Source organism: Scomber japonicus, chromosome 10, assembly GCF_027409825.1.
Source record: "Scomber japonicus isolate fScoJap1 chromosome 10, fScoJap1.pri, whole genome shotgun sequence".
Lineage (NCBI taxonomy): Eukaryota > Metazoa > Chordata > Actinopteri > Scombriformes > Scombridae > Scomber > Scomber japonicus.
The window spans coordinates 20,427,831-20,452,196 of record NC_070587.1 but is presented as its reverse complement, the minus strand read 5'-3'; the positions used below and the strand labels follow the sequence as shown (position 1 = coordinate 20,452,196).

Sequence of the window (24,366 nt, the reverse complement as noted above, 5' to 3'; positions counted from 1 at the left end):
ACTGCACATGCATGCTGGTTTTCTGCTAAGTCACATGGATGCTCATAACTTTCATTAACACTGTGACATAGCACTGATGTTTGCTAGACAGGAAGCTGAACAGTAAGGCTGTTTAAACAGGATTATAGAGCTTATGAAACTGTTATATGCTTCTCATTAATAAACAGGCGGCAGGGCAAGTCAATTCACATATTATATGCCCAGAAGATCATTTTGTAACGTGTACTACCTCCAGTTCATAGATGCAAGCAGACACACACAATCCCCAGTTTAATAGTCTGGGGCCGCCAGTCAAGGCCCTGAAGGCTCCTGCGATAGATGTGGCTTTCCAGAGGGTGTCGGTTGGGGGCTGGAGGGAGCAGAAAGGGGGTCAGGCACATTCACCACTGGGTGTCGGCCAGCCTAAATTGCTGCCACATGAATGGCTTGTGCACTTGTGATTAAGAAAATACAGGGATGGGGATGTAGGAGATGGTTTCTAATCCAGATAGGTAGGAGCACTGCATGGCTAAATAGAGAATAAACATGGATACGTAAAGTGACTTGGGTGTGCGATATGACACTGTTGAGTGACACAAGAGGCCATTGGCATTGTGGTCACCATGTGGTCAACTCTACAAAGCACCCAATCAAAGAGTTTCCATTGGTCTCTAATTTGCTTTGACTGTGTCCTGTGTTCGTTAATTAAGCCACAACTTTGCTGGTCAGACTCAACAGCTTCTTTGGGGTTTTTCTCTGCTTCCTGGGAGGTGATATATATATCTAACTGTCTTGTGTGGCGCTGCGGGTAGGTTGTTTTGAGGTGACAGAGCCGTCTGTTGCGGCCTGCTCGGTCGCAATCTGTCATGCTTGTAAAAATGTTTGCGAAGTGAAAAAGCCAGAAAACTTGTGGTCTTGTGCCAAAAAAAGGGTCTTCACTCAATCTCGGCGTGTAATGACAGAGCAACACATGGATTGCACTCAGTGACAGTCCCATGGATGTCGGTCCACGGTTGGCGGAGTTGCTCGGTGTCTGCTTCTCAGTAGAAAGCCAACTTTTTCATATCCTTTATCAAGCTTTTACAGCAAAGAGTAAACATCTGTGGAGGAAGGACCTTATTCGTGCAATACCCATCTTCTGTCTAGATCTCATTAAATTTACCTAGACTACAATTAGCATGGAATCTTAATTTGCCTGGAAAGTTAATTAATCCATATAACTTTCAAGACAGACTCGTAAAGACCAACACTCGTATAGCTGTAATACATTATTGGAGACATTTGCAATGGAAATGCTTACTCTTCCAGCCACCCAGGAGTATTTGGTAAGCAAAATGGCCTTTTCAACACCGCATCTTGTCCCCTTTTCAAATTCTCAACGCCCACCACTTATTCCGAGCTGGCGGTCAAAATGAGACACACTGGAAATTGCTCCTGTTTTATCCATGTCGCTTTACACCCAGCTCTTATAACGTAACGTGGCAAGCATTACACGATGAGGGACTAATGATATATTTTCTCAGCTGGAACGTGGGAATTGCACCGCGGACCCGAAACAGTGTCGAGTCTCAGTAAATGAGTGTGTGTGTGAATGTAGTGTGTGCGGCTAAGTGAAATGTGAAAAGCTTGCCAGAGCTGTGTTGGCTCGGGACCCATAGGGAACCCGTTATATTGCGCAGTGGGGGATAGAGCCACAGGAGATACTGAACCTATGGGGAAAGGAAGCCCTCTGTCAGCGAGAAGTCAGTGAGGATCACTGAAAACCCAGACTTCACCCTCTGACAGCTCGGAAATATCCATTTTAATAAGGGGGAAAAGTGGATTTGGCCAGACATCTTCGTTCCTCCCATGGAAACTCATCTGTCCTGGTGTGAGGCGACACCCTCAGTGACTCTTAACTAAAGGGTAGCGCATAGCAGACTTCTGCGGACCAGTAGGCCCCACAGAATGTATCCACAATGTGGCCCTCTGGTTTCTTTGAAAATGAAATCACTTCAAATGCACTTTGGATGAGCTCTTCTTATTACTGTAGGTTGTCTAAAGTGCCTAAAGTAAGCTGTTTTTTGTCTCCTTGTGTTTTACACTATTTTGTTTTTTCCACTGCTGAAATGACGTGGGAGGTCACTGCTTCAATTCTAGTAACAGCTGATCTCATATGAAATCTCAACTCTTACCTGCTGATTGACTCTCTAAGTTGTGAGAGTGAAAGGAAATATGGGGAGAATGGGTTACAGATAAAACACGCAGCACAAATCATGTTACTGTTTTGCAGCTGAATAGCGAGTCAATATTGAAGTTAAGGCTGACTGGAAATGACAACCAGCAGCTGATCAATCAATAGTCTTTGTAAACTCTTATTTGCAGTCTTGCATAACACAGGGCATTTGTCTGGATGCATCATTTGGGCTAAAGGCAAAGAGAAAATGTTTAGAGGAACAGAACTAGCAATAGCCCTTTCAATAACTCGTACCATTTCTTCAAATACTTGAAAATTGAGCTATATACTTGATACATACTCTTTGATGGTCGCTTAATATGTTTCTTCCAAAGATTCATTCAATTAGGAACTGCAAAAAATATGCACAAAGGCTTGAACTCTACATTGGTTAACTTAAATTTAAATGTTTAAGAGAGCCACATTACCTTTTTTATGATTTTGATTATAATGGGTTCTCATTTAAAACACATGGATGTAGTAATATTCAGCAGCTGCGCAGCTCTGCCTCTGGGGCATTCTTTGTTCAGCAAGGAGGAAGGAAAAAAGGGAAAAGGAAAAGAAAAACTTCCACATGCTAACATTTACACAGTGATTTCTTTTAATTGCACTCTACTTTTTAATTTGCCCTGGACTAATGCTTTTAAAAGTGGGACTGGAGGTATTTTATTGAAGTCATGCCTAGTGCCGGACCAAGTTTTCCTGATTGCCGTGGCCTTGTAGCCTGGCTCTTTCCTACCTGACAACCTGCGTTATTCTTTTTAATTTGCTATATCAAACATGCCACACAGCATTTGGACTTGGAAAGGCGAAGGGAACACACTGACTGGGTGAGCTTCCTCCAGGGTCCCCTCTTCAAAGGGTTGTGATATATTAACGTTCCTTGTACTGAGTGAACAGCTTAGTCGAAAATAATCATGTTCAAAAGTGGGGTGGAATTGGAAACTCGGGTGGCCTAATATGTTTAAAAAAAAAAAAAAAAAAGGATGGGAAAAAGAAAGAAGTTAAACAGATCCTAATCTAAGTAGCCACAGGGCAGGCGTAATATTTAGATAAACACTTCCAGTCAAAATACAGCATCTGTCAAACCAATGAAAGCACAGGCAGAGTTGATGAGCTGCTTGTAAACGTTCCTACAATATGTCATTAAAACACATATAAAGCACATCAGCCACACTTGATCTAAACATTTCAGAGTCTAATGGTGTAATATTACAACTTGTGACATGTTCTCCACTGATTTAAAAAAAACACCCACGCCCTGATGAGAGAAACAACAGTGAGTTTTCACTCTTGATATTTATATATAGTTGCTTTGGCTTTATATCCGTTCTCTATGATCAGGAAAAAAAGCCTGTATCTGTCTTCCAGTGTTATATATACCTTCATAAAGACACAACCAGGGCAAACCAAATGGGTCACGTTTGCAAGATTAATTGCAGAAAAATACATTAAAAAGGACTGTTTAGCCAAGGGTTAGGTATTGCCTTCACATGACCCCAAGAACTACTGTTTTTCTTTATCTCAGCCGCTTACAAGAACTCAGTTTTATGTTCAGAAATTTAAATGTAACACTACATGTTCTAACAGCACTATATTATGTGTTTTATGTGTGTGTGTGTAGTGTTTTAACCACTGCAAACCACCAGCAGTTTGCAGATATACTCTCTCTTTAAATTAGGTTTAGATAGCTATTATGTTGTTTACCAGTGTCAGAGGTGCCAGTCAGTAAAACCTATATTTAAAAGTGACAACCTAGCAAAAAGTAATTATCCTCACTATTTTGCTCTTACTGACATCTTTTTGTACTGCACTAGTGAATCAACCTTTACAAAATATGCATTTGCTGTTCTACCTGGTTGTAGTCTGATAAGGCTAGGGTTGAGTATTTTACTGGCAGATTCCAGTATTTATTTATGTATTTTTTTTGTAAATACTTGATACTATTTAAATTAGACATTTAGGCCAGAAAATGTAAATACACCAACTAGAGCTGCAGGCAGGTATACTAGGGTCCAAGAAGCTTATGCAACTTATAGTCAGAGGCATGCAAATTTGAGACAAGCTACAGTATTTGTGTGTGAGGGTTATGACTCCGTCGCCCCAGGAAACGTTTCTCAATAAATAATTTTTCATTTCACTGGGAAGTGAGATTGGGGTACGTGGAGTCATAACCCAGAGTCTCTGAAAATTCTGCCCGAAATTAGAAAATATAAATATGGAAAGCATATTCTGTGCTGTTGCAATTACTACTAGCAGCAACTTCAGAACAATAATATTAGTACAGTATAATGCCTCAAAAACTCATGAGTATGTATCTGTGTGCATAAATAAGCCTGTTTGTATTATACACTCTATATTGTGTATCTCATGATGTTCTTCGTAATGGCGCCCCCATAATATTTGCAGATCTGGATGGAGGGGGGTTAACACTAAGACTGGCTCTGTGGATGTTGTTTTCCTGCTGAATGGGCTGCTCAGAAATAAACACAAACACTTCATTAGAGGGGTAAATGGAAAAGTGAGTGTTTATGATCCCAATTACCACCTTTGCTTTAGTACCTACTTTAATCATAGCCATATCCTTCTTTCTCACTAAACACTACAAAGCCTCCCACTACAACACCACACACTCACACACATAGACGCTCACACGCAGACACAAATAAAACTAAGCAAGAACTTAAGCAGTTTGTTTCCAACTGCCATGCAATGTGGAAAGACAAACAAGTTTTACATTTTTGCTGTCTCATATTTTTGATCAAATAATTCACCTTTATCATGTTTCATCAATCATAATGCAACTCTTCACAGTACATCCACATGCAATATTCTTTAAAAGGGTAATAGTTTAAAGGGGCTTTCCTTTTTGGGGCCTACTCTATGGAGACTGGCTCACACAGTTAAATAACCTGTGGCACAAAACCTTTCGCCATGATGATCATCATTATAGTTAATCACCATTCATTTCCAGTTTCACAAGAGCCCACAAGATCAAACATGGAGTATTTTGAGCATTTTCTTATGGCACGGTGTGGAACAACATTTTGAGAATAATTGAAACAATATGCAGCATATCAACACTTACAGTTATTGAACCTTTACCACAGTTTGAAGATATTGTGATAATGATGTGAGCTTGTTTTCTCTTTGTTGTCGCCACAGTTAACTGGCGCTGCAGCTCGACCGGTTATATGACACGCCAGCAACACCATCTTGTGGACATGACAGGTAAACTCAGTCACCAACAATGGGGACGCAAGCACGGTCTGTGCTAGTACAGTTGAACCTGTTGTAAACAACACAGTTTCCCTAAAACCCTCAGAAATAAGCAACTGCAGCCTTCGCTGTAACAATGGGTGCAATCTGATTCTGAGGTTACATCAAAAATGACATGAAGACGTTTGTGGCAGGGAACTATAACACTCTTGCTAGAGCGCAACAAGAACAGGGCTGCCCCTGTCACTTGAAACCTCTACAATACACTACCCAAAAAAACATTTCCCTCCATTTATGGTCAGTGTTTGATTTGTGGCATTTTACTGGATATGATACATCTTCAGTTTTTAGCATGTTTCTTATTTCACTGAGTCCTCCCCTTTATTTCATGTTGTGCGCGCCAGCAATGAGGGTTCGACTGCTGTATGGTGAGATGCGACAGTTCAAACACACTGTGGTTCATTAAAGACATCCTGTTGGCTTCCAGAGGGAAAAACATCCCGAGCAGCCTACTGTTGCTCCAATCTGCCCTCTAAACCCACACTGGCCAGACCACATCAGCAATGGAGCTGGAAATCACAGGACGACCGTGGTCAACCATACGCACAATACCATTTCCATTTTGTCATTTTTTTCCCCCTGTGTATAGTGTTCAATAGCTGGTACAGTATTGAGTGTTGCCCCAGGATGCCGGTAAGCTGTGCAGATGGCGTTCTGTGATGTTTAATGTCACGTTTGTAGTGGCAGGACTGTCACAGCGGCCTCAAATACTGATGAATTAAAGCTTAACTTTCCTGTACTTCACACAATGCTGTATTTTTATTTAATGAGACAGATTGTGTTTAAAGGCAATGTAATAAGAGGGAACAACCACTGGCTGTAACTAATGGCATTCAGACAGAGGAAACATGCATCTCAGGCATTAGAAGGAGAGCTTTGGTTGGAGTAAGTCATGTTGTAATGAGCTGAAGGAGTCACCACCTCAGTTGACTCATAGGAAGAAAGTTGATAGCTGAGGTTAGGTCAGAAATTGCTGGGTTCAGAGAGGAAATACAAAGAGGAAAAAAAGAGAAAGAAACGGAGAATTGTGAGTGATCAACAGCATCTGTTGCCCTCGTTGTGGACGGTTAAATTGGACATTTATTTAGGGAACCGTGGTCACATTTGTTGAGAAAATAAACCTGTAAAGATACATTTATTTCACATTACTCTTGTATAACTAGTGAGTAGCTTCAATGTCATTTTAATCCAGCATATACACCTGTTGTATCACATCAGTAATACGGACATTTATACATTTCCATCCAGTTCTCTGTTTTGTTTTTTTTTTTTGGGGGGGGGGGGGGGTTATGAAATGAAACAATGACTAAGAGTTTAAAATGCCAACTGTCAGCCTTATTTTACGGGAATTTAAACCACATGAATCACTCTAGGGAATTCAGCCTTTTGATAAACATAAACCCCAATTTTTAATGGAACAAATGTGATTGACAGTTAAATTAATACATTAAGTCATTGCCTTTAATATTTGGTTTCAAACTGGTTTGAATCACCAACCAACAAGCATCTTCCCTGGTGATGCTCTGACAGTCATTCTTACTTGATTTTTGCTTCTTTTTGGGGGATATTCGCTTTCTTTTTTCCACATGCATGAAACACATACTCATTTGAACCATTCCACATTGTGTTCTAAAAAAAACTGGCTTTTGTAGTGTTTAATATGGATTTGGACACCTTCAGAGTCAGCACTTTAATCTCAGAGTTATTCTTTCATTTTAACGTGCTAGTCTCAAAGTAGCAAAACCCTGCATATATTTCAAAAAGCAACTCATTTGTTCTTTTTGTCTTTATTCTCACTTTATACATTTTACTTAGCGGGTGATACACATCTTCCTAAAATTAATTTGTAGTTTGGTTTCAAGGGTATAGACCTTAATGTCATTGTCCAAACACTGACAGACTGCACTGTATATCATGTTTAAAGGTGCTCTACCATTGTAGCGTCAGTTGTCATTTTACATCGTGTAACACCACATTGGATATAGCTGAAAAACTGTTGAAAAAATGACTAAACAGGTAGTGCAAATGGAGTGACAGTTTCCTACTGAGTGACCTCACATTTTCAATTGTTTAAAGAAAGCCCAAAACGGTACATTACCTCTGCAACTGCTGTGTGAATAAATCCTCGAAGCAGTATAGGCAGGGGCTCAGTTAAACAACTTGAATGAGTTTGTGTTCATGCGTGTGTGTGTGTGTGTGTGGTGCAATACAGTAGCTGTGTACCCAGGGCCCTTGTCCAAACAGCTGGTACCCATCTGTTTCTTCTTCTACTCCTGCGGCCTGTGGCTCAGGGAGTGAGGTGCACTGGCATGCGGTGTCTGGGTCTGGACCAATAGTGGGGAGGTATGCGCTGCAGGAGTGTGCGTGTGTGTATGAATGTGGTTTATGGCGAGTCAGTGCTCCTGTGTGTATATGTGGTTTCGCACTCAACTCGTTGTGTGTGTGTGTGTGTGTGGACTTGTGGGTGTATGGCCATGTGTGTGCGGATTATGCATGTTTGTGTGTGTGTGTGCATCTGGCCAGAGCTGCATCCTGCATGCCTGTGTGCGTGTGTGAGTGTGTTTGGTGGTTAGTAATAATTACATTATATATCCACTTTAATATTGTTGATACACAGTCATACTTTACAGCAAACATATCTCAAAGTGCTCGGCTGCCCTCTTATTGCATGTGCAAACTCTCCCATGATGCAGTCTGCTCCAAAAGTGACTCATTGCGGAGAAGCGTTCAGTCTTTCCATTAATTGTTTATGTAAATCATATAGACTGAACATAACGTTTGCCATAGCTTTCCAGATTTCCATCATTACTTTATGGCTTTATTGCCGTGATTGCTGTCTGAAAATATGCGCCTTCCATCACACAAACACATAAAAAATAAGAGTCTTATGATGCTTTAAACAGAAAAAGGCTCATGGTGGCTAAGGTGGTATTTCCGTTGGGTAAGGAAGTAGATGCCTGGAGAATGTTGAATGCTTGAGGAATAGGATGATCTTCATTGATGTGGCAAAAGTTATGTCTGAGGCTTTGTGGATAAAACAGTTTCTTCCGATTGGTTTAATTAGACTGTTCTCATGAGGAATCAGTCAAATAATGCATGACCTGCCTTGAACTCAATCCCACTTTTAATAGAATTAGGACATTTTTGAATACCTCCAGCAGAGGGCAATGTTGGTCTTGTAATCATTTCTGGCAGTCGCAGGTGAGTGTGTGTTTTGGGGTATGTATTCCATTGGAAATGTCAGTATGACAGCATCTATCTAGCCTACTCAGTCTGCACCCATATGATGCATTAACCTTAGAAGTCTTCCACAGTGAACAATAAAAATAGGTCTTAGATGTTGAGGGGGTGCTGTTCAAATGGGATGGGGGTCAGGTCAGTTCTTTCTGCAAGGACTCAACCTAGTATGGTCTGACTTAAGTTGGCACCTGTCTCTACATGCCTAGTTCAGTACTAAACTGGGATGATTCAGCTCTTTGGACACAGGGAGACACCTGACCACTTCTATTTTGAGTTTAGTTCCTTGGTGTTAGCCTTTGAATCAAATAGTGGCTGATTTCTGTGCACACAGGGAGAGAAGAGTAAATACAGGGCTGATGCAAAGACATGAACAATTGTAGAAGGAAATATCCAATAGAGCCATTTGGTTCTGTTATTACTTTGGCAAGACACAAGACTTATGGGCCAAATAAAGACTTCAGACTGGACAGAATGCAGAATGAAGAGAGGTAAATGCTTGCCAGGATTTCCCCCAAACAGACGAGAAATGTTAATGGATGAGTGAATCCATAATGAGGCTAATGTAAATAATGCTGTGTTAAAATATTCAAAAAGGTCAAAAATGCCCAGTGTGTCAATAGATATTAAGGGTAAAAAAATAAATATGCTGTGTTATTTAGAATTAATTCTCAATAATATGAAAATAGTATTAAACATGATTCAAAGACATACAACACTTTAACTGAAACAAATATCACACTTGTCAAATGGTCAAACAATATAATGATGAAAATAAAAGTATAGCTATTTTGCTGTGGAGCACCTTGCCCTACAGTAATACAGGTTGTGAGCTGTTTGAAAAATTAGTTAAATTAAACGGGTGTTGCCCGAAAAGTGGGTACAAGGCTCAAAAATGGGTAAAATGCTTAAAATGCACAGGTGTCTGAAATATGGGGATATACACAAAAGTTGGCTGATTGTCCTGGAACTTGCTAAAATGAGCCAGGGGGAAGTTTGTAAAATGAGCTAAATTAAGTACCGTGGGTGCGTTACCTGCAAAGTGCATACAAGCGTAAGGTGCTCAGGTGATCAGATGATAAAGAGATAGCAGCAGATGATGGAGAGAGAGAGACAGAAGATTAATACAATTACATTTTAATTGACCTGTTCATCAAGTGTCTCAAGGATAATCTTCAAGTCTTCAGAATCGGCTTGGTGAGGCATCACACCATTAAAAATTCCAGTACATTCTTACGATCCTCCACACAGCTGTGCAACCTTCTTCATCCCTCTACTCCACTGCAAGTAGCTATCAAACTTTTATCATCATCTGCCCTTTTCTACTGTGTTAGCTCTCATGTCTGCAAAAACCTCAATGTGGAATGTACAGGGTTACTGTTAACTCACAAAATGAGAGTTGTAAACATTCACCACTGGTTTTAGGATTAATTATCTGATATAGTTTAATTAAGAAACAAACACAATGAAAAACTTGACTCACCTGTTGTTCCAGGAAGAGACCTGAGGCCTGTACTACGAAACTGGATTAAGATTAGTCATGGGCCGGTTACCGGTTTCAAGGTATACCACGGTATGAAAAAGTCACGGTTTCAAAACCTCTAAAACGTTCAATCATACCGTTCCTGCGGTACGAGCAGGGTTTTTATTAATGTAACGTCTGGTCAAAGAGAGAGTGGAGGTCGCTCAGGTCGTGTGCAGCTGCAGCATAAAGTAGTCCTCCTCCCGCGCACCTCCGGTTGCTGTTACAAGCAGGTAGCTCTGCAGGCTGTATGATGGCTGAGGAGGTGAGCCCCCCGAACTTTTCCCCCCGTCTAAAAGGACCAAGTCGGCTGTATTTATACTTCGGCTACCATAAAAAGACAAACGGCCGCGGCTCGGAGGCAATACATCCAATATGATAGTGAAACTGTTGAAATTCAGTTTTAAGCTCCTGTCTGATCTTGAGCCACAGGTTAAGTGATTGTATTTATTTGCATTTTGCTTAGTTTTTTTTCACAAAAAATAATGAATTTATGTTGTGACGTGAGTTGCAGGTTTAGCCTCAGTTAAAGGACTGCATTAAGGACTGCACTTATTTTTTATTTAGAAAGAATTCTGTTATTTTTTATTATTATTTATTTTAAATACATATTTACTAATGTTCCATCATGTTCTATATATGTTTAAAAATAAAAGACTGTTCAATGGAATTATTATTATTATTTTTTAAATACAGATGTTTCAAAAATCTCATTTTATAGCTGTAGTCATAATACTGTGAAACCGTGATATTTTTACCTAAGGTTATCATACCGTCAGAATCTCATACCGGCCCATGCCTAATAATCATACCCAGGATATCTCTCCGTTACCTGGGTTGATTTACCCAGACATTCGCAATCCTGATAAGCGGTACTACGAAGCTGGTTATCAACTCGGTAATTGAACCCAGAGTTTTCCAATCTGGATCACTGCGCGCTTGAAGGAATGCTGGCAGAAAATTGCAGACGAAGTTAGTTTAATACATTCAAAATACAATTATGTATTGTGCCACGTTGATTCTTTTTTAAATATATATTTTGGTCAATTTTTACAATTAACAAATATGAATGTCCCTTGCCTATTTGTTGACTTTTTCGACACTACCAGCCCTGTCCCTTTTTCAATTTTTTGCTTGCTTTGGAAAATCCTTCACAATTTTCAGGTGAGCATTGGGGTAAATATTGCTATTTCCTTCTGCTAGCGTATGAGGAGAAAGTATTGCTACTTCCCCGGAGGTATTGCTACCTGTTGTAAGGTGTCGCTAACGCTAATATTGCTACCAGTCTGTATTGCCAACGCTAGCTATTTGCAAAAGTATTGCTACTTCGATTCGGAAAATATTGCTATTTTCCTATGGGTAAAGTATTGCTACTTTGTGCAACCGTACAATTGGGAACAAAGTGACCGAGTTGTGCACCCGAGTCAGTAGACAGTTTAGCTTAGCACCCTAGCACAGTTGTCAACAGGCTTCTGTGAGAAGCAAGAAGAGGTTATTTGTGCTTCTGATGAGGTCATGCAGGAGGCGTTCCCATAGTGAGACACGAAACGAATGCTATGAAAGAGAACAATTGTAGCTTGTTAGGCAAGGTTAGCCTTTTTTTTTTTGTCTCGGGTGCTTTTACTCATGAGGATTATAGCAGAGTGTTTTAGTGAGCCGTAAGCAAGTCAGGGTCATCTTTTGAAAAAGAATGGATGCCTTCTTTTCAGCACTCCAGTGTGCTTGAGCATTTTGTCTGCCTGAATCTTTTCATTATCATAATAATCTGATTTTTTCAGGATCTGTATCACTTCTATATTTTTATAGAATAGTCTCTCCTTTTGTCTTCATTATGTCATTAGCTAGTTCTGTGCATGTCTTAATTGGTGTCATGTTTTTGTTATATAACTCAAATTAATGCAATTTGAAGGTATCTAGATCCTTGTTCCTGAACAACATTTGTCTTGCATGTGAATACAACGTGGACACACCATGAGCATGTGACCACATCGTAAGAGCTATTAAGCAAAAACATAGGACAATCATTACCATCCTTTTACATTGAAAACCATACAAAATACAACAATACAAAAATACATATTCATCAAAATAGAAAAATGATATTTAACCTTAAATATTTTTTTTTTGCAATTTAAAAAAAAAAAAGTTAGTTTAAAGCTTTACATTAAAATCATCACACACTTTAACCTTTAACAATTTCAAACAGAATGCAATGAATGATGTTCAACATTATTTACCATTACTGTACTTCACATATCATCCAAACAGTCAAAACAAAACATACTTAAAGAAAACAATAACACACTTTTAATCATGGTCGTATTACTGAAACACATAAATCAATTCAATAACAATACTAACAGGCAGATAAACAAACTTAAGAGCAGCTACATTAGGATCGAGTGGTTTAGCAACACGCTAACATGGCGGCCATATGAGCTTCAGCATACTGCAGTTAAATAAGTTGAAAACAAAGCAAAGCAACTCATAATTAAACACAACATAACACAAAATAAACCAACCTTGTGCCCTTATCAGCCAGGTACTAAAGCTTTAAGTTATGTGATGATGAGTAGACATTTTTCATACAAACAAACAATACTGATACACCTTTCCTTTGTTTTTATGTCACTGTCACACTTTAGGCTCTTTTAACAGGATTTTGGCGCCATGCAACATTAACCTTTCAAAAGGGTTTTGAACTTAAACTTAACATACGCCCCTGTTTTTTATGCTGTTAGCCTAAACGACATGCCCAAGTTGTGAGCAGCACAGATCCCACATAGTGTTAGACTCAGAGATGTGTCTGGTATCATTGGAAAGGAAACACTCTCAGGATACTTGTAAAAGTGTCTGTGTGATTCTGTGACTTACTGACAAAGAGTGGCAGAGGTTACAATGATGGGGTTGTTTACTCGCCCATAGGTTTGCCTTTACACATGACATGTGTACAGACATTCAGGGACCTCTCAGCAGGATATAGACACAATGAGGCCACAGCCACAGGTCTTGGCTTCATGCAGTCCAAATTTGGAGTCAAAAGACCAAAAGATGAATTTTTCAGAATTATTTTTCAACAGGTATGTCCATGCGTTTTCCTTAGGTCCTTTTTGGAGACTCCAAATGGACACTTGGTTACCATGGTTACCAAAGCTGTATAACCACAATCAAACACCTATAACTTCACATCCCCTTTGCCTACAATCAAAATCTTGGTCTCTAATGAAAGCTGACTCCATATTATTATTATTATTATTATTAATAATATATATATGTTTTTTTGTTTGGCCATATCTATCTATCTATCTATCTGTGTATTTTGTATACATATGTTAAGTCGAAGAAGAACCAACCGTGTACCAAAATGCCGTGTGCGTAATGATATATGGTTCAACTCTTTTACGCACAGGGCGCACGCCGGTTACGCTTGGAGTTTGTTTATGGACAGCCAAACTTAATAGCTTAGTGTCATACACCTTTGGAAACCTCTGACTATTGGCTAAAAGGTTATCAACTTAATTTCACTGAATATTTCCATAGGCTAGAACAGCAGTCAATCAAAGCCATGTCGTCATTGTTGTCGGTCACATGTCCTCATTGGCTTTGGAGACATGTACTGCCTAAACCTAAACACCGATTGGCTTGTGTGTGGTGTCGTCAGAAGCAGGAGAGGCTCACGGTCGTAAACATAGACGGTCGTAAACATCTAGTCGTGTGTACTCTGAGATGGACGTGCATGTCAGGAAATGACGTAAACGGACCGTATATGGTTTGTTATTTGTGTTATTACGTTACGTGTTGGACTAAATACATGTTGACATATTGAGGAAAGTATTTCGGTTTTATGGAAACGGATTTCATATTTCACAAGAATGGATACTTGGCGAGCTGTACAGAAAGTGCTGAGTCATAAGATGATCGTTGTGGATAAAGGGAAGACTTTGAAGGTATGTAGCATTATAGCTTTTCTTACTTAGCTCAGGGGCTAGCCGAGCTAATCGCTAATACTATTACGGCTGTGAGCAACCATATAAGTCGTGAGTGGTCTTGAATGAATCAGAACAATCTAAGCTTTCCAACGATGTACGGCATGAATATATATGTTTAAGGGTTGGTGTTTAAAACATTCGGAATAACGTGTGGCTACCTCCTAACATCCGTACCGTCCCGTGGACGGAACAGCGTATGTTAAGTGGTTAATACATAAACAAATGAGATAATTAATGGCCATAACTTACAAAAAAAAAAAGAGAAAACATAAATAAAGTTCATAAAGGTCATCTACACTTACCATACAATTCAAGGCCACAGCATTCATGCCCTCTACAGTTCACTAAGTGTCTGGTTCATATACTGCAGTAAGCTGTCCATATCGGGCTGTGAAGGGAATAGTGAGACATTTGTCACTGACAAGATAATTGAGTTCTCTCTGACAAGCAGAGGTGAGTGGGCACAATGACAACATGTCCTGGGGGTGGATCCTTTAACAAGCAGGGCTGTGTTGGTTTTAAATTCAGCCAGGCTATTTATTGCTTCTGTCCCTTTGTTAATCAAAAATGTTTCAATTTGTTTAATCGCAGTCCCCCAATTTATATATACCTAAAGAAATTCCTTTCTGGAGTCAGAAGGCAAGGCAAGGCAAGGCAGTTTTATTTATATAGCGCATTTCATACACAATGGCAACTCAATGTGCATTACATAAAACAGACACATTAAAACATACAATTAACCCCCCCCCCCCACCCACCCACCCACCATAATAAAAACAAAGTACAGAAAAACAGAAAGACATAAATAAATTGCTAGAATAGAGCATTAAATATAAGATTGCAGCATAAAATAATAAATTAGCTTTAAAATCATTAAAAGGACATAGAGTGTAAATGAAAGAAATCTTGACACATGTTGGTTCAGCAGTGCCAAATTGAGCCCATAGAGGTATAGTATAGGCAGAATATGGAACATTCCCTGAGAGTTGACACATATTTATTATCTCTTGGTACAGTATATACATTTTCATGCTGCCCACATCTAACTGCAAGTCTGTCTGGAGTTGGAATACTGCAGTAAGGTAATAATAATATCCATCATAGGGTTTGACTAAGTGTTTGGCTGATAAGAACTCTCTATTTGCAAAGATGTAACATGATTGTCTAGACTTCTCAGTGTGTTGTCCATTACACTGCACTAATGGACTTCATACTGCACTGTGTATTATATGTCTTAGGGTTGTTATTATAATAACTGGTTAAACAGTCATTTGCTTACATGTAAAACATTATGTAAGGTTGTGTATGCAATCAACCTGAATATGGTAGTTATAATATTTAATCAGTGATGCTGCCCCTAACATGACAAGCAGGGCATACTTGATTCAGAGCATTAAGATCACTGTAACCAATATTTAATTTTTATACCTTAGATTTTTTCTGTTTTAAATCTACTACTTTGTTTTATTTTACTTTATGGTTTTACCTTAACTATTTAATCATGGATTTGTCTTGGTGAACACTTTAGTGCATGAATATATGCTGACTCAGTAGAGCCCATACAGTTGGCCTTGTTGTTATCCCCATTGTGAGAAAAAAAGCTCAGCCATACACAACACCCTGCAGACACAATGATGCTCAGCCCGGGACAAGCAGGCAAACTAATCGAACAGTGAGTCATGCAGTTTTTCACCGCAGCACCAGACCCTGCTGGTGGAGAAACGGCGTTAATTGCTGTCGATCGGTACAGCAGGTCTGCGTGTGTGTCCTGAGCGTCTCTGTAAGGACGCCTGGTTCATCTTATCCCACTGCAATAATGAAGATGACAGACAGTATACCCCATCTTTGGGCTGTCAGTTAACGAATGCGGGAGTCATTTGGTATTCAGAGTTGTCGCCGGGCAAAGGAAGGATGTTGATGGATTAGAAGGAACGAGCGCGGTTACAGAAACATCACAGATGACTGCGGAATCTGCACGGCGGGTCGTCTCTCCTCTCCAGCCTCCAGTCCTGCTTCCCGTAAAAGGAGTGGCTATTCCAACGTTAGCGGCACACATGCAATGCGCTGTCACACACACACGCACACACACACACACACACACACACAGGCTTTTGGCGACTTCATTTGTTTTGGTCGGCGATAACGTGCAGGAGACATACTGAAGGTTCTTCATGGCTGTATGACAGGCTTTTACGCACTGATCCAGCACAGCAGTAAGGTAAGGTAATGCTCTCACCGGTACTGTGTCTTGGATTTGGGCAAATAGTTAAAGAAAGACTGGATGGTTATAATGACAGTAAAGTGTTAACTTGTCTTACTGAGTCATCCTGTTAATGATGTTGTATAGTATGTGCTTGGAATTAGTAGGATATGTTGCAGGTGCATCAAATCCAGTAGTTTAGAAATGCAGGTTCTTGAAGTCCTGAAGGTCCCCAGCAAAATGAGTCAGTTTAATTCCATGACAGCCCTCACTAAAGGATCCCAGCTAGAGAACAGCTTTCACTGTTATTACTGCATGTATTTCCCACTATAGAGACAGTTAGAGATTTTAATTTTAAGATTAAAATATTCTCCTAGGCTAGTTGTGGGCCTGTTACTAGTAATGAGATCTCAGACTTTTACATTACAAAATTGGTGAGACAATGAGAAGATTCACTTTCGCTCATCATTCATTGTTGTGTGTTGTGAGTGTGTTGTCTACATGTACAATGCAGTATCTCAGGCAAGCTGATGGAAGTTTTAGGATACAATGTAAATATCACTTAGAAACTTGTTCTATGCTAAAAACATAAGCTATCTCACAAATACCTATGATGATAACACAAGAGTTATCATATGTAAGTTTGCCATTACATATACACACTAAAGAAACTCCATACCGGAACCGTCTGACACAATTTTTTTGAGGACGATGCCAATATTAGGGAGTAAAAAACCTCTGATATTGATATATTGGCCGATAATCTTGTATATACAAAATATATGTATGAACACATGTTTTTTGCAAAGTAAAATCAAATATACATAAAATGCTGCTTATGTAACTAAAAAAAAGTAAAACATATTGGCACATATCAGACAACTTATATACCGATTCTGATATATGATATATGTGATAGACTTATATCTGCCAATAATAGCCGCTGACCGATATATTGGTCTACTCCAGAAATGTTGAGGAACTTTTCCAACAAGGACTATCTTACGCCGCCTTACAGTATTTGACACAATGTTTGCCATGTTGACATGATAACAAATGACTCAAAGACGCTCTGATAATATGATTTGTTTCCTATTTGTGTCTGAGAACCTGGTTACTGTAGCCTGTTTTGTGATGACATTATGATTCCAATGCTGGACTGTAATAATATACATTATGATGTGTTCACAAAAGATTGAACTCTGAATCCAGGTCAACTCTTACAACAGCAAGGCAGCGCTTACTTACAGTACAGTAAGCTATTACCTGCAGTACAGTAACAGCATTGGGCTGCTGGTCCTTGAACACAGTGTTATCTGTTACAGTGGATGTGTCATTGTGGTAACATCAGCCACACAAATCAAGACATGATGTTTTTCTTAGCACGTTACACATGCATTTTATCACTGTTGTTGATGTTGAGTTATACCTTGCTTCCAGAGGTATCGAATTATTCATGCTGACAGAAAGTTTAGTGATTTGTATCATGATGTGAGAGAAAGTGACAGGAGGTGTTGTGCCAGACGACTCAGTGAGCATTTCAGTTTTTATTGGATACAGACAGTGTTTATGAGTGCTGATGACTGATATAACTATTTTATGTTATCTGAGCTCAGGTTCATTAGTGTAGCTTTTACTTTCACAATGCCAGTAACCATTGCCAAGGTTCACAATATCCTACGGCCTGATCTCCACACTTATTAAGCTATTAATTAATTAAGCTATTATCATCTAATAGCTTAAGTGCCAGTGGATTTTAACTATTAAAAAATATATGAATTAAAAACAAGACTATTCTACTGATTCCCATAGGGAATAGGACAGGTAGGAAGTCATGTGTAGGGAGGATGGGATATTTCACACTGACACAGCTGATTTCTATTCTGCTCTGTCACTATTTGTACCTCATGCTGCATGTTACTGGTCAATATTTAACCTAAAGGTTCAGAGACTGAGCAAATACTCAAACAAGACATATCCATTGTATGGACAGTGATGCATACTTCCAAAATTAACATTTTTTGTCATATTACTATCAAGTTTTATTGCCTGAATGTGAGTCTAGATATGTTGAGTGTATTGCACCGCGGTGGCTTGGCTCAAATGAAAAATGCCAGAAGTGTTTTATATATTAAGAAATTTTTTAAGATTAATGTGGTGAAATTAGCTGTTCATGGCATCATCTCTTGGAAGATGGAGTACCTAAATATGGCTGCAGCTGCTACGGCTTATTTTTACCCACGTCTCCTCTGCTGACCAGAGTCTGCAGAAGAAGAGAAAAGTAAACCATGAAGCCGCAGTGCCAGTCTTCTATTTTGCATGAGCAGGTGAAGTTCTGTACAGTACGGTTATCATGGTCACCCTGCAGCACCTCCACATGCCACTGATGATATTTCACAAAGCACATGGTGTGTTCAGCCCTGCGTTTTGCATTTTATAACACTCTGACATCAAGCCTTTGAGTTTTATCTCGTCACTCGCTTTAGTGACAGTTAAACATTAGTAGAGTGAGGTCACCTGACACAACAGTTAATCCTAGTGGGTTAACAATTAATTGGATGTATAGGTTTAACACCTTGCTCTTTGCCAATTAGATTAAAGGGTGCAGTGGTTGCTCTAGTAGTTTAACCAACAGGGTAAAACTTGGCTGGAGTTTTAAAGTTGTTACCTAGTTTTGGATGCCTTGGACACCTACTGATCTTTCCTGGGTGTGTTAACCTTGTATCATTTCCAAGACTATGACTGTAGTCTTGACAATCTTACATGATGTGTGTTCTTGCTACTGTATGTGTCTGTGATTTTCTCATTCATTCAAACCATCTCAAACTCAGTTCTTTTTCACCTCTCCTGTAGGAAGGCAATGGCGACACGTAAAGACAGACACAGAGATCGAAACCCAATGGAGGAAAGCTATGAAGAGAGTGGCACCGTCTCTTATCCGGGAGACACTCTGCCCTGGAACCTTTCCAAACTCCAAAGGGTCAAACGTTCCAAGTCAGCATCGGGGGAGGTCCTGGATCCAGCAGAGAGGGCTGTAATTCGCATCGCAGGTATGAGCCCATTGTTGTTAAGGGGTTACGCTGTACTTCTGACAGCTACTTGGAAGGATGGAAGTTACACTGAGATATTCAAGTGTGATGTCATAGTGGTGATATACACTTCTCAGTTTTTGAAGAAAAAGCACCTTAATGCCAACTGGAAATCATATGTTTGCTGATCTGCAGCAGTTGAGGTTCTCATCTTACTACACTGATGTCAAAGTGTACTCAAGGTGTGTTCAGCATACCCTGACATCACTGTTAGGTGTGGTGACACGTGCAGTAGAGCACATCTTTGTTGGGTTTGGTCATATGGCCAAGAGACTTTAGACTCTTTTTGGAGGAAGAAGACAATGCCATGGCCTGTTGCTGCTGATACAGAGTGTATTGTTTTGTTTTTTTTACTTTTTTCACTCTTACAATACACCAGTGGTTGTTGTGTAGCCCTACTATAAGTTAAAAAAAAACAACAAAACAACCCATCATAAACAAATCGGAAAGAACATTATCCATAATATTGACTTTTCTTAAGTAGCAACTGAAACTTCATGTAGTAATTAGACCAAGGCCATTGTCCTTTGTGTGAATGTCCTTGTTTGCATTTTGGGTAGAGCTTGGCATAATGTCAAGCTGCATAGAGCACCATTCATTTTATGGGTTGATATGTTGACCACTGAATTAGGTTACAAATTAGCATCAGTATTTATATACAATTCAGATGTCTATAACCTCCCCAATTCTGAACTTGTGTTTTGAGGCAGTGGAAGTGGGGAGGAGCATTGGCCATTTTTTGGAATAAGGGTAGGATGTGACTATGCTTCCTAGTGCAGCTTTAAAAGTCAGGTCACAAAGGAACAATTAACCTTCTACGTGATACTGTAAGTGAAAAAGGAAACAAAACAATATTTTGTAAAAAAAAAAAAAAAAAAAAAACATGTATAAGGACTGATGATAGGTTTTACCAGATGAACAGGATATGGACATAGACATTAAGGCTTGGAAAGTTACAAGAGACAGTACAGTACGTGAGGTTTTCCAAGGGTGAGGTGTGGTTATCTTTCAACCGTTCAAACAATAGGCTGGGATCCTGTCCAGACTAACTGTAGGGATGCTGGAAACACATAATTTATTTAGACTATGGGTTAGTGCCATTGCTGTGAAGTGATGATTGCCTTGAGCCAAGCGTTAGATACATTTAAACCATTCACGGTTTAATCACGTAGACATACATTAATTGGAAATAACAGTCATACACAAATCACATTCATTCCCTATTACAAGTCATTTGCAATACATGCCTTGTCACATTAATAATATATCAGTCATTTTATATTAATTCACTCCTGAGTGATAAAAATCATATGACAGTGTTACTGCTATACCCGACTTCTATCTAATGACTTACTTAAATTGAAGTACCTCATCATACTGCAGTGCTCTGCGTCTAGCACATTGTGGCCCAAATGATACATTGGCAGGCTGCTATTATTAACTAATATTAGATTTTCACAGTTATGTTGGTATCACTGTTGGCATATATGCAAAAAGAAACTGCAGCACACACATTTGAAAATGGGTTTGATGTAATTAAGGAATAGTATCTCTATTACATAATTCATCCAGAAGTATGCTAATGGATGGAGTACATTGCAGCTGAGTAGATAAGTTCATTGTTAAACTGTAAAACATTATGCTTCATATCTTTGTCAGCTCTAATGATGTGAGTTTATGGTTCTTTGCCAAACAAATAATACTGTCTCGGTCTCCACTCCACAATCAGTGTAGAGAGACAGCCAAACTTCACATCTGCATTAATGTTATCAAAAAGTTACCATAAAAATGATATGCCCATCTATTAGAAATTAATACATAATGTAAAAAAATATTATGTCCTCTTGCACTTATATCATTATAGTACTAAATGAGATGATTCTGTTATATTTTTTAATGATTTCATTGTGCCAGTTTTAGCACAATAAGTCTTTGATCGAGTTTGTTTTGGAATGGCGTGCTCCTGCCTGGCTAAGAGGAAGTTTACATAACTTTAGCACCTACAATAGGCCTGTGTCCACATCCTGTACTGCTTTTCCTCTGTCCATCACAAGGCCAGGTCAGGCTGTGTCAGCACCTATGGGTGAGGCTGAGCCTTTGTTGTGGTCTCTGCTGACGGACTAAGTGCCTGCTGTCGAATCCCAGGGAATCATTTAGAAGTGGACTATGCACCGTTCTTGCTGATGATGATATTTTCTGTGTGGGTGAGGGAGCACTGTAAAGTTTCTCAAGGAATATTGTATACTCCTCCTATATAGGGAGGGAAAACCTACCATAAACCTACAGTGCTGTATATGGTTCATGAAACATTTGTAGAACCAGCATCGTGAATTGCATGGACATAAAAGTAGAAACAAGGCAAAGTTAAAATCAATGTTCACAGTTTTTCAAGTTTGTGTTAGACAAGAGTCAGGTGCTTAAAGAAACATTGAACGATTCACTCCTTTTGTTTGAATCATTGCTCCTGTTCATACTGGCCATTAGAAGCAATAAATGTGCTTATGATCTAAGTGATCGATGTAAGTGATCCTCATTTTGACCAAAAATGTACTCAAACGTTTATCTGAAGCTGATATGAGGATATAGCTGTCTGAGTTAATTAGACTGCAACAGTTCTTCTTAGACAGTAACAATGTACCTCTTTGTTCCTGTTCAGCTGCAGTAGAAGGATTATAACAAAAAAGCAAAATGTGGCACTAAAACACATTAACTTTAAAAGACATTGACTTGATTTGACTAATTTAGATGGCTGAAGCCTCATAATAGTTTTAAATAAACTTTAAAAAAAACATTTTTCCACAAAAGGAAGCAGTGAAATGTGTCCTAAATTACGTAATTGAGAAGGCGCATTGGGAAGGGATCACGTAATGGCCACATTGAACAAGAGGAACAATTGCATCAAGAAAGCATGAATCCATGTTGACAAAGATTTATGCTGCTCTAACTCTGTAACTCTAGAGTCCTGGCATATAACCTGAGAGTGTATGTCGTGTGTGTGTGTGTGCGCAGCTGTGGTTGTGCAGGTCAGTTGAACCCAGAGCGGGACAGGTGTCAGTGTTTTAAAGTGCGTGCCCCCTCTCAACTGTGCATATCTCTGAATAAGATTTTAAACTACATTTGTGTCTCTAATGACTAGTTAGAGCACCTCAGACACTTTTCTAATCACCTGTGGGACTCGGCCTTGAAAATGAGATTGAGAACTTGTTAAGACTTGGTGTAAAGTGTGGCCTTCAGTTAAATACCATTGGATTTTATTACCTAGCGTTGACATTAGAAGACTGTGAATAGGAATGAGGAGAGTCTGTTGGGACTGACTGAGATGTAACCATTTTAAAATTCTCTTTCATGAAACACTCACTCGCTCTGTTCCTGAATATTAAAAATAAATCACCCTCTCTCTCTATTCCCTCTCACCTTATGCAGTATAAATTCAGTTGCATCATGTTTAAACACAGTATTTTCCATCGTATTATTTAATATAAAATGTTCTGTTTTCTTCTGCTGTATCCTAATTTTATTTACTGCTTAAGCCACACTGCCTCTCAGTGAACACTCATGCATGTACTAGTAACTGATTGAGTTGAAAGTTCTCCAGTCAGTCAGCTGTCAGACTGGTCATAGAGCAGATTTACTGTCCACAGTATGGCTTGGGAGTCAATACAGGAGGACATGAAGAGGTCAGAGGTCATGTCTGATGTTCGGTAGAAGAATGTACAGAATCTTTGGAGCATGCATGAGGCTGGTACTCAAGGACAGCATAACTCATGGAGGTCATTCCCCAACATACCCATCAGTCAATGGGACAGACACTCCACCCTGCCACCTTCTGGTTGGCTGGTTGTACTAGCTGGCTGTCATTCAAGGGGTACAGCCCAAAGAGTACTTATCTTTAAAGGTTCAGTTCATATATTAGAACATTTTTTATATCACGTAGTACCTCTAGTGGCATAGCTATTAAGATTGTTTTAGTTTTAATCACACCAGGTTTGAGATCTCCACCTCTGAGACTTATCCTGCCACCAAAATGTAATGAAGGTTAATAGAATTTCATCACTAAACGCTAAATAACATTTATCTGCCTGGATACCTCTAGAGGGCTAAAACACACGTTGAAAACAGTTGATCATATCGCTTTCTATGAGATTGAATGAAATTGTGCTTAAGTTTATATAAATGTATTTATTCTGACATTCTTTTGAATCCTGCATGCTGCATGGTAATATTATTTAAACTAACATGAGCTTATTAACGAGTACAGCTCTGAAGTTATCTGATGTTGTATTTCTTTGAGGTTCTGTTACTATTAAACAGAAAGCAAATGGAAATTCACATCATCCTCCAAGTGATAATAATAAGAGAAGTCATTTTAGGCTCCATTATCTCCTGCCTGGAATTACAAATGATGTAAGTAAGTAATCGAAGTGCTAAACAACAGCAAATCAACCAATGCTGGCAGTCTAATGTATTCAAAACAAACAAACAAAAGCACTAGACACAGTGTATTTTATATATTGCTGTTAAATATGGAAAAAAATGCAGCTACTTTATCACTTAGTGTAGTGATCTGAAAGTGTTAGCATGGCATAGATATGTATTCTACTGTATGTAAGCAAAACAGTTATACTAATATTGATCACAATAAGTCATGCAATTACCATCATCAAAACGATCATCAAACACTTCCAATCATAACTGTTAAAGGACAGTTGTGAATGGTAACATCTCAAAATCTCTATTGTAATTATAATTGTAATACATTCAGTAACCATAACTTTCATAATGTTTCAGTGTTGGGAGTTGATAGTTCAAGCTGTACTTATAACTTCTAACATCCCTGCAGAACACTTTACAATTAT

General features: G+C 39.0%; 1 protein-coding gene across 3 annotated transcripts in view; it reads left to right on the top strand.

Moving 5' to 3' along the window:
- The first annotated feature begins 4,281 nt into the window (after positions 1 to 4,281).
- Positions 4,282 to 24,366, top strand: part of plecb (plectin b) — a 135,202-nt gene continuing 115,117 nt past the window's right edge. For all 3 annotated transcript variants that reach the window (XM_053327821.1, XM_053327823.1, XM_053327820.1), the window contains exons 1-3: positions 4,282 to 4,715; positions 5,360 to 5,425; positions 19,275 to 19,471. In XM_053327821.1, the coding sequence (XP_053183796.1) occupies positions 19,282 to 19,471 (190 nt within the window). In that variant the 5' untranslated portion in view covers positions 4,282 to 4,715; positions 5,360 to 5,425; positions 19,275 to 19,281. The remainder of the gene's footprint in view (positions 4,716 to 5,359; positions 5,426 to 19,274; positions 19,472 to 24,366) is intronic.